Here is a 12,205-nt window from a genome sequence, read left to right on the forward strand (position 1 = left end):
GCAAAATGTCGGACAGAACAATGGCGCGGCAAGTACTGCTGTTTATTTGGTTTCTCTCTCTCAGTTCGGCTCTCGGGCAGGTCAGTTACTCCATTCCTGAGGAAATGGCAAAAGGCTCTTTAGTCGGGAACATAGCGCAGGATTTGGGTTTAGATTTAAAGAGACTGAAATCGGGTAAAGCGCGTGTTTATACAGGAGACAGTGCGGAATACATCGAGCTGAATAAAGAAAGAGGAGTCCTCCTTATCAAAGAGAGAATAGACCGAGAGGCGCTGTGCGGACAGACAACGCCTTGCGCGCTACATTTACAGATTATTCTTGAAAACCCAATGGAGTTTTACAGTGTTAATGTTGAGGTGCTTGATATAAATGACAACACACCCTTTTTTGAAAAAAGTGAAATTATATTCAGAATTAGCGAAACTGCATCCATTGGTACCAAATTTACAATAGAACCTGCTAGAGATCTTGACGTTGAAATTAATGGTTTGCAGACCTACACATTAAAACCGACAGATAATTTTGCCTTGAAATTCAAGAGCCAGTCAGTGGGAGGACAAAATGTCGAAATGATTTTACAAAAGCCTCTAGATCGTGAGAAGCAGGAGCACATGTCTTTAACATTAACAGCCATTGACGGGGGAGATCCTCAAATGTCTGGTAATATTCAGATAAATATTATTGTTTTAGACGCGAACGATAACGCTCCAGTTTTCACACAATCCGTTTATAAAACAGCTGTAACTGAGAATTCACCAAAAGGAACTGTTGTGACGACAGTTACTGCCTCAGATCCAGATCAAGGAGTAAACGGTGAAATAATCTATTCAATAACAAACACACTAGATAAAATTCGAGACATATTTGAAATTAACGAGACTGATGGCAAAGTAAGATTGATCGGTCTAATTGATTATGAACAAGCTCGGCACTTTGAGATTCGTGTTCAAGCGAGTGATCATGGAGGCTTTTCCGATTCGTGTAAAATCATAGTTGATGTAATTGATATCAATGATAATAAGCCAGTTATTAATATTATGTCCAAAACAAACGTGATAGCTGAAAATTCCGCGTCTGAGACGGTGGTTACAATGATAAATGTTCAAGATCTTGATTCGGGAGAAAACGGGAAAGTTCATTGTTCAATAAATGAGAACAACCCTTTCACTTTAAAGTCTACAAATGCCAATTTCTTCCGTTTAGTCACGGATGGTGATTTAGACCGAGAGCGCGAGTCTGAGTATAACATCAGTGTGACGTGCGCTGATGAGGGCGTGCCCTCTCTCTCCAACAGCGTCAATCTCTTCTTACAGATATCAGATGTGAATGATAACGCGCCTGTCTTTGACAAGAGCTCATATGAGGCCTCCGTTCAAGAAAACAACACACCGGGTCTTTCCATATTCACAGTCAGAGCTAGAGACGCAGATTTTAACCAGAATGCCCGTGTGTCTTACATACTGGAGGACTCGTCGGTTAACGGAGTGCCCGTCTCCTCGTTAGTGTCCGTTAGTGCTGATAGTGGAGTCATACACTCAGTGCGATCTTTCGATTATGAGCAGATCAAAGATTTCCAGTTCTGCGTAAAAGCGCAGGACGGAGGCTCCCCTCCTCTCAGCAGCAACGTGAGCGTGAAAATAAGGATTCAGGACCAGAATGACAACGCGCCTCAGGTTCTGTATCCGGTCCAGTCAGGCGCTTCTGTGGTGGCTGAAATAATGCCTCGTTCTGCAGATGTGGGTTATCTGGTGACTAAAGTGGTGGCTGTTGATGTGGACTCTGGACAGAATGCCTGGCTCTCGTATAAACTGCAGAAAGCCACAGACAGGGCGCTGTTTGAAGTGGGCTTACAGAATGGAGAAATAAGAACTGTGCGCCAAGTGACAGATAAAGATGCTGTGAAACAAAAACTCACTGTTGTAGTGGAGGACAACGGGCAGCCCTCTCGATCAGCTACAGTCAATGTTAACGTGGCGGTGGCGGACAGCTTCCCTGAGGTGCTCTCGGAGTTCACTGACTTTACGCACGACAAGGAGTACAACGACAACTTGACTTTCTATCTGGTCTTGGCCTTAGCTGTAGTTTCGTTTCTCTTTATCGTGTCTATCATCGCCATACTGTCAGTCAAATGCTACAGATGGAGACGAGAGCAGATGTTTTACAAATCTGGAGCGAATCTTCCTGTTATTCCGTATTATCCGCCTCTTTACGCAGACGTAGGAGGCACAGGAACTTTACAGCACGTGTACAATTATGAGGTTTGTAGAACCACTGACTCCAGAAAGAGTGATCTGAAATACGGAAGATCTTGCAGTGAAAGCATCATTAGTCTGGACACCAGCGGAACACAGACACTCACGCATGCGCAAAGGAAGACATTAAACTTTGATGATTGTGATAAGGTGAGAAATATTTTTACAGTTAATTTATTTTGATATATGTTCGATATATAGCGTTGTTTCTCATAATAATTTTTGCTTTAGCTGTTGACAGTATGGCTGGCTGATTAGTTTTCTGAAAATAAATAGTTTCTGTAATTAAGTAATTGACAATTAAATATATTTTTGTATATATATATGTATGTATGTATAAATATATTAAATATACTTTAGTAGTTGACAATGTATTTTGATCTTTTATAGTTCGCTCACTGTTTTTTTTTTTTTTTTTTTTCACTCAGTTGTATATTTTGTGTATTTCTATTACTCAAATTATTATTCTCTCTTTTTATTCGTATCTCCTTTTGTACACCCAAGGGAAAAAAAGAAAACGCTTATGCGTTAAGTAGAAGTAGTTTTATATATTAGGTTTGTTTTCTTATTTGTTTAGTTTAATTTTAAGTCCCATGCAATGGCACACTCACTGATATATAAGCTAGCGATTTAACGTGCGGTTGCATTTTCTTATTTGATTTTAACTTTTTTTTTTTTTCTACACAACTGTTATACTTGTCTTTTTCATTAAGTGAGAATCTTCAGCTTCCCTGACCATGGTCCTGAAATGCAACGAGGCTGACATTTTCCTCATGTATTCTAATGCATCTTTTTACAGCAGTCTATTTTTTTGGGGGGGGGGGGGGGGGGGGGATTTTTTTACTGCATTTTTTCTGTCTGTCCTACAGTTAAGCGACACAACGTCTCATTGGTTTTCAGATAGTATGTATGCGTTCAGTAGTATTTTGGATATTTCTCCCTCTCTCTCTAAACCAGAGGTCCTCACTATTTTTTTCATGGGAGTCGCACTGATAGGGCAAAGTCAATCGGAGAGTCACTTTTACGGCAAAGTATCAACAGGTACATCCAATCATAAATAGCATGTCTTTTTATCAATCTGTCATCCCTGATATGCAATGCAACACAATACAAAAGGTGCTATCATTCTTTAACATTTACCAGTCAAATTTGTAACTAGGACAAGATGATTAAAAAAATAAAAAAGTAGGATTACCTTAATGCTGGGAAGACCTTATTTATTTATTTTTTCTATACTAGCTCATCATGTATCTATTATCTAACCATCCAAGTGCACATTCGCGTTAAGAGCTGGCAAAAAACTGGCAAATGCGCAGTGAGTCAGTGTCATGGACATAGGACAGAGCAAGTATAAATATCTCTAGTTTATATTTCCATCTTGTAATGCCACTGTTTTAGATATTTTTTAAAATATAAATTATTTGTAATAGAGCACTGTCTGGCCGTGTTTACACCAGACCAGATAGTTGTCGTGCCGCGCCCCGCTGCGCTAAAAGTCTGTCAACACTTGACGCGAAAAAGCAACCATTGCAAATCATTTGAATGTAGTGCCAGTACAGTTCGTCATAAATAGAACGAGGCATCAGTGTAGACAACATCAATGGGTTCCAGAGTATGTGAGCTAAGTGGAGCGCCAACAATTTCCTCTCCGTGCTCCGAGCATTTAATAATCACTCCGCTCCAGCTTCCTACCACATGACAAGCTAAAATCAGCATTAAAAGGTATACCTGCTGCTTTTTGTAGTGCCAATTTTTTTTCTGATGAAAAGAACTATAACTTCCCGCTCACGTCATCATAGCCTTCACATTCTTTTTTATTTGAGTTATCCATCTCTATCAAGCTAGCTAAATATGTTTAACGTGAATTCTTGCTAAATATGCAGTTATATTACAGGTAGTTGGCATGAATTATACTCGTGCTGGAGCGGTGGTGTGGAGCTCTTGGAACGAGTGAAAACGACGCTCCGACTTTTAAAAAATCCGTTCCTCTCTCCATTCAAAATTACACCGCTCCGCTCTCACTCCACTCCGCTCACATACTCTGATGGGTTCTATTGTCTTTTGTCGGATCGCGCAACTCGCGTCCGGTTTAGACATGGTGTGAGTATTTTAATGGGTTATGTTATAGCCCTGCTTGTTTTTAATGCTTTTGTGAAATATCTGTATTGACTGCATGATCATATCATCATATAATTTACTGCCATGCGAGCCACAAAGTAAAGCTTGGCGAGCCACATGAGGCTCGCGAGCGGCGCAATGAGTAACACTGCTCTAAACGATGGGCACGCGGATAGGGTCTTATCAAAACACTGAGGGAACAATACATTTATTTCATTTTTTTCCCCCTTAAATCTTATTTACTCAAAGTCATACAATCATTTTATCTATTAGATGTTTGTATGATAGTGGACATTTGCTAGTTTTATACTTAAGTACTTTGTTTAGGAAATTGCTTTTCTTAGACGTGTCTGGCACAGAGATAAAGGTTTATTCTTTTTAAGTGTTCTGTAGTTCATCAGACTGGACTCATAGTGCCGCTGTTGGTTAATATGTAAGTTTAGAGAGCAGATCTGCTGCAGTTCAACCCCCATCATCTCCATATTATTAGAGAGAGACAGAAGCTGAGAGCACAGTCTGAGAAGAAGAGAGAACACAAATCACGAAGATACTCTATTCAGTATACTTCTGGAATTACAGACGTTCTTAGTTTTTGTCACTTTGGATTTATACATAATTTCCTCCAGGTTCTTGGATTTATTTATTTGTTTTCTGCTTCAATCTTATTTCCTTGGTCTTCTGCAAAATGTCGGACAGAACAATGGCGCGGCAAGTACTGCTGTTTATTTGGTTTCTCTCTCTCAGTTCGGCTCTCGGGCAGGTCAGTTACTCTATTCCTGAGGAAATGGCGAAAGGCTCTTTAGTCGGGAACATAGCGCAGGATTTGGGTTTAGATTTAAAGAGACTGAAATCGGGTAAAGCGCGTGTTTATACAGGAGACAGCGCGGAATACATCGAGCTGAATAAAGAAAGAGGAGTCCTCCTTATCAAAGAGAGAATAGACCGAGAGGCGCTGTGCGGACAGACAACGCCTTGCGCGCTGCATTTTCAGATTATTCTTGAAAACCCGATGGAATTTTTTAGCATCACAGTTGAAATAACAGACATGAATGACAACACTCCCAGTTTTAAAAAGAGTATGATTGTTTTTAGAATCAGTGAATCAGCTGTTTTGGGGTCTAAATTTATGTTAGAGCCTGCAATAGATCTCGATGTGGGAATCAACGGCCTACAAAGCTATACGCTAAAACCTACTGATAATTTTAATCTTAAATTTAAAAATCAACCAGGAGATGGGAAAAATGTTGAAATGGTTCTACAAAAACCTTTAGATCGTGAAATACAGCATGATATGATATTAGTGCTCACAGCCATTGATGGTGGAGATCCTCAGTTGTCTGGCAGTATAGAGATTCACATTACGGTTTTAGACGTAAACGACAATGCTCCTGTTTTCCTGCAATCAATTTATAAAACGACTGTAACAGAGAATGCGCCAAAAGACACTGTAGTGTCAACAGTGAGCGCAAATGACCCCGACGAGGGGATAAATGGTAAAATAGAGTATTCTATTGCAAACATGCAAGATGATGATCAACAGTTATTTGACATAAATACAGATAATGGCCAAGTTACATTGGTCGGAATAATAGACTTTGAAAAAGCTCGCAGTTACGAAATAAATGTTCAAGCGAGTGATCATGGTGGTCTGACAGATTCATGTAAAATCATAGTTGATGTTATTGATATCAATGATAATAAGCCAGTGATCAATATTATGTCCAAAACAAACGTGATAGCTGAAAATTCCGCGTCTGAGACGGTGGTTACAATGATAAATGTTCAGGATCTTGATTCGGGAGAAAACGGGAAAGTTCATTGTTCAATAAATGAGAACATCCCTTTCACCTTGAAGTCGACAAATGCCAATTTCTTTAGTTTAGTCACAGATGGTGATTTAGACAGAGAGCGCGAGTCTGAGTATAACATCAGTGTGACGTGCGCTGATGAGGGCGTGCCCTCTCTCTCCAGCAGCGTCACTCTCTCCTTACAGATATCAGATGTGAATGATAACGCGCCTGTCTTTGACAAGAATTCATATGAGGCCTCTGTTCAAGAAAATAACACACCGGGTCTTTCCATATTCACAGTCAGAGCCAGAGACGCAGATTTTAACCAGAATGCCCGTGTGTCTTACATACTGGAGGACTCGTCGGTTAACGGAGTGCCCGTCTCCTCGTTAGTGTCCGTTAGTGCTGATAGTGGAGTCATACACGCAGTGCGATCTTTCGATTACGAGCAGATCAAAGATTTCCAGTTCCGCGTAAAAGCGCAGGACGGAGGCTCCCCTCCTCTCAGCAGCAACGTGAGCGTGAAAATAAGGATTCAGGACCAGAATGACAACGCGCCTCAGGTTCTGTATCCGGTCCAGTCAGGCGCTTCTGTGGTGGCTGAAATAGTGCCTCGTTCTGCAGATGTGGGTTACCTGGTGACTAAAGTGGTGGCTGTTGATGTGGACTCTGGACAGAATGCCTGGCTCTCATATAAACTCCAGAAAGCCACAGACAGGGCGCTGTTTGAAGTGGGCTTACAGAATGGAGAAATAAGAACTGTTCGCCAAGTGACAGATAAAGATGCTGTGAAACAAAGACTCACTGTTGTAGTGGAGGACAACGGGCAGCCCTCTCGATCAGCTACAGTCAATGTTAACGTGGCGGTGGCGGACAGCTTCCCTGAGGTGCTCTCGGAGTTCACTGACTTTACGCACGACAAGGAGTACAACGACAACTTGACTTTCTATCTGGTCTTGGCCTTAGCTGTAGTTTCGTTTCTCTTTATCGTGTCTATCATCGCCATACTGTCAGTCAAATGCTACAGATGGAGACGAGAGCAGATGTTTTACAAATCTGGAGCGAATCTTCCTGTTATTCCGTATTATCCGCCTCTTTACGCAGACGTAGGAGGCACAGGAACTTTACAGCACGTGTACAATTATGAGGTTTGTAGAACCACTGACTCCAGAAAGAGTGATCTGAAATACGGAAGACCTTGCAGTGAGAGCATCATTAGTCTGGACAGCAGCGGAACACAGACACTCACGCATGCTCAGAGAGAGAAACTGGTCAAGGAAGATTTTGATGAGCAGGTGAGAATTTTAATTTATTTATTTATGTATGTATTTATTTGTTTATTTATTTGTTTGTTTTATTGACTGGAAATGCATCCGATAAGATTGCTTACCAACGTTTTCGAAATTAGTCACGTTCTGTATTCTGGAAAACATTTTCAGTTTTACATGCAATTACAAGCAAGTTGCCTCCGTTACAATTAGGTTGTTTTTTTCAGGGTGACATCGGTGTCCTAGTTTCAGATAGAAGAGTGAATGTACTGAGGTATTAACATGCGTTTAATTTTCTTGTGTTAATGTCACTGGACCTAAAGAAGTTTTCGTTTTACGTTGGTTTTCGTGCTATTGAGATATGAATACAAATCTAAATTACTAATCTAAAAGAATTGTTCAATCACCATTTTAAGTCATTTTGCAATATTTAATTTATACAGTATTCAGATAGATTTTTGCCTTTTTAAATTTTCTATCATTGGTATTATATTATTATTTTCGTGTGTCATATACTATATGTACATTAAAGTATTATAAAACTTGATATTATTTAGCAATAGGTTAAAATGTTGAATCACGTTAGTGCCTCTTTAAGACCATTTCCGATCATCAAAGGCGCCTCTTTTAAATATAAGTGGTGTTATTCGCTCTAAAGATATTTTACAATTGATGTTCAGGGATCTTTAATCTGTGGTTGTGAAGACAGCAGTTAAAGTGCAGCTTCAGTCATCGTAACTGGCCGTGGTGCTGAAATGTAGTCCTGCATTCATCTGTCTGTTGGCTACTGTTTTTTCTTTTCTATTTTACATCCATTCGTTGGAGCATATCTTCTAGAACTTTTAAGTCGTTCCGGTGTCCCTTCCTATTTAGCATTTAGTAGAATAGCATTGCTTCATATATTGTTTATATATCAAGCGTGTAAGTTTTGATTATGCTGTGTCTAATTTTATTTTATTTTATTTATTTATTTTATTGATTGATAGATTGTATTGCTTTTAGACTTTTTGCTTTACAGTTTGTGTTTACGTGAAATCATGCATTCTTTATTTTATAATGAAAAATAATTCTAAAACACTTCTCATACTGTGGGAGGAGAAAAAAACCCTGATTCTATTGGTTTGTTTCTGTAGTTCATCAGACTGGACTCTTAGTGCCGCTGTTGGTTAATATGTCAGTTTAGAGAGCAGATCTGCCGCAGCTCAACCCCCATCATCTCCATATTATTAGAGAGAGACAGAAGCTGAGAGCACAGTCTGAGAAAAAGAGAGAAGACAAATCACGGAGATACTCTATTCAGTATACCTCTGGAATTACAGACCTTCTTAGTTTTTTTCACTTTGGATTTATACATCATTTTCTTCAGCTTTTTGTATTGTTTCATTTGCTTTCTACCGTAATCTTGATTCCGTGGTCCTCTGCAAAATGTCGGACAGAACAATGGCGCGGCAAGTACTGCTGTTTATTTGGTTTCTCTCTCTCAGTTCGGCTCTCGGGCAGGTCAGTTACTCTATTCCTGAGGAAATGGCGAAAGGCTCTTTAGTCGGGAACATAGCGCAGGATTTGGGTTTAGATTTAAAGAGACTGAAATCGGGTAAAGCGCGTATTTATACAGGAGACAGCACTGAATACATCGAGCTGAATAAAGAAAGAGGAGTCCTCCTTATCAAAGAGAGAATAGACCGAGAGGCGCTGTGCGGACAGACAACGCCTTGCGCGCTACATTTTCAGATTACCTTGGAAAACCCTATGGAGTTTTATAGCATAAATGTTGAGATTGTAGACGTAAATGACAACTCTCCCGTTTTTGCAGTAAAAGAGATTAAATTTGATATGAGTGAATCATCTCTGACAGGAGCTAAATTTGTTTTAGAGACAGCAGTGGATGATGACGTTGGCTTCAACAGCGTACAGAGTTATTCTTTACATCCCACTGATCATTTTATTTTAAAAATTCAAGATATGCCGGATGGTAGCAAAAATGTTGAAATGCTTCTACAAAAACCTTTAGATCGAGAAAAACAAGAGCACATTTCACTTTTATTTACTGCTGTGGACGGGGGAGACCCACAGATGTCTGGAACAATTCCGATTATAATTACAATCGAGGACGCAAATGATAACGCGCCAGTTTGCTTTCTTTCTGTTTATAAGACCAGCGTTGCGGAAAACTCTCCAAAGGGTACAATTTTGACTACAGTTCAAGCATCAGATGCTGACCAAGGACAGAATGGTAAAATAGAGTATCATATTTCGAAATCTTCTGGTGGCACCACTAACCTCTTTGAAATAGATAGAAATGAGGGAGTGTTAAGGTTATCTGGCGATATAGACTATGAAAGAGTTAAACATTATCAAATTGACGTTCAGGCAAGAGACCCCGGACGTCACTCTGACACATGCAAAGTGATTGTTGATGTAACTGATATGAATGACAACAAACCAGTAATTAATATAATGTCAAAATCAAACACTCTTTCCGAAGATTCAAAACCAGGCACCGTTGTGACTATGCTGAATGTCCAAGACTCAGATTCTGGTGAGAATGGAAAGGTTCAGTGCTCCATTAATGATAATATTCCTTTTAATCTGAAGTCAGCAAATGCCAATTTCTTCAGTTTAGTCACAGATGGTGATTTAGACCGAGAGCGCGAGTCTGAGTATAACATCAGTGTGACGTGCGCAGATGAGGGGGTGCCCTCTCTCTCCAGCAGCGTCACTTTCTCCTTACAGATATCAGATGTCAATGATAACTCGCCTGTCTTTGACAAGAGCTCATATGAGGCCTCCGTTCAAGAAAACAACACACCGGGTCTTTCCATATTCACAGTCAGAGCTAGAGACGCAGATTTTAACCAGAATGCCCGTGTGTCTTACATACTGGAGGACTCGTCGGTTAACGGAGTGCCCGTCTCTTCATTAGTGTCCGTTAGTGCTGATAGTGGAGTCATACACGCAGTGCGATCTTTCGATTACGAGCAGATCAAAGATTTCCAGTTCCGCGTAAAAGCGCAGGATGGAGGCTCCCCTCCTCTCAGCAGCAACGTGAGCGTGAAAATAAGGATTCAGGACCAGAATGACAACGCGCCTCAGGTTCTGTATCCGGTCCAGTCAGGCGCTTCTGTGGTGGCTGAAATAGTGCCTCGTTCTGCAGATGTAGGTTATCTGGTGACTAAAGTGGTGGCTGTTGATGTGGACTCTGGACAGAATGCCTGGCTCTCATATAAACTGCAGAAAGCCACAGACAGGGCGCTGTTTGAAGTGGGTTTACAGAATGGAGAAATAAGAACTGTTCGCCAAGTGACAGATAAAGATGCTGTGAAACAAAGACTCACTGTTGTAGTGGAGGACAACGGGCAGCCCTCTCGATCAGCTACAGTCAATGTTAACGTGGCGGTGGCGGACAACTTCCCTGAAGTGCTCTCGGAGTTCACTGACTTTACGCACGACAAGGACTACAACGACAACCTGACTTTCTATCTGGTCTTGGCCTTGGCTGTAGTTTCGTTTCTCTTTATCGTGTCTATCATCGCTATACTGTCAGTCAAATGCTACAGATGGAGACGCGAGCGGATGTTTTACAAATCTGGAGCGAATCTTCCGGTTATTCCGTATTATCCGCCTCTTTACGCAGACGTAGGAGGCACAGGAACTTTACAGCACGTGTACAATTATGAGGTTTGCAGAACCACTGACTCCAGAAAGAGTGATCTGAAATACGGCAGACCTTGCAGTGAAAGCATCATTAGTCTGGACACCAGCGGAACACAGACACTCACGCATGCGCAAAGGGAGAGATTGAACTGTGGTGATTGTGATGATCAGGTGAGAAATATTTTCCGCAGCTAATTTATATCTGGGTTTAAACATTGTTTCTCACAATTTGATAATTTTATGCTTGAGTTGTTGACACCGTCGCAGATTAGAAATAGTCTCAAATGCAATTCTATATATAGGCATATGATAATTGTTTTAAAGCAGAAGATGCCATGAATCCTTTGCTGTTCTATTTTCATCCGTTTTCTGTATGGTCAATAATAGTAAGTGCGTAGCGGTTTAAATCTTTGCCCACTTTAACCTCATTATCCCAAATTGTATGTTCAATTCTTTATTTGTGATTATAACCTTTTTCATTGTCTTTACTTTTTCACATGTCTTTGTCATGAAGTAAGAAACACTGTTTAGCGTTTCAAGTCCCCGACCTTGGTCCTGAAATTTTCACGCGCGCTATTTGCGTGTGATGCATTTCTTTACAGCATACCATCTCTTTGAAATTTTCAACATCTTATTGTTCTGTCCTCAGGTTAAAAAGTTAAACAATACAGTATTAATTCTTGATCTGATAGGCCTATTTGTTATGTGGATAATTGCATTGTATAGGTATTTTTCTCTGTATCGCTGATTAATGTTCATATTGATAAGGCCTGATCAAAATTTGAGCAAACACAAAATCATTTGTTTATTTATCTATTTTGCCTTGTAAGACTTTATTTACACAAAAGTTTTGAATAATTTTATTTTGTAGATATTTGTAATGTGATAGGTATTTGTTGGTCTTACACTTCTGGACTTTTAGTAAACTGTTTTTCACAGACACGTCTTCCACTAAGTTTAAATTCATCAATTTTACATTTTTGTAGTTCATCAGACTGGACTCGTAGTGCCGCTGTTGGTTAATATGTCAGTTTAGAGAGCAGATATGCTGCAGTTCCACCCCCATCATCTCCATATTATTAGAGAGAGACAGAAGCTGAGAGCACAGTCTGATGAGGAGAGA

The 12,205-nt window shown here is 40.2% G+C and overlaps 2 protein-coding genes across 5 annotated transcripts in view; both read left to right on the forward strand.

Annotated features, from left to right (window-relative positions):
* The window catches only part of LOC306883678 (protocadherin gamma-A11-like), a gene marked incomplete at its 5' end in the record, with an annotated part of 142,632 nt that overhangs the window by 82,710 nt on the left and 47,717 nt on the right, over positions 1-12,205 (forward strand). The window lies entirely within an intron of this gene.
* On the forward strand, positions 6-12,089 carry LOC306883185 (uncharacterized protein; the record flags this gene model as incomplete). Its single annotated transcript, XM_079438307.1, has 5 exons — positions 6-2,394; positions 6,077-7,455; positions 7,656-7,665; positions 8,795-11,253; positions 12,069-12,089. The coding sequence occupies 5 exons, from the start codon at positions 6-8 to the stop codon at positions 12,087-12,089; spliced, it is 6,258 nt and encodes a 2,085-aa protein (XP_079294433.1).

The sequence above is a fragment of the Barbus barbus genome (genome assembly GCF_936440315.1).
Source record: "Barbus barbus genome assembly, chromosome: 17".
Lineage (NCBI taxonomy): Eukaryota > Metazoa > Chordata > Actinopteri > Cypriniformes > Cyprinidae > Barbus > Barbus barbus.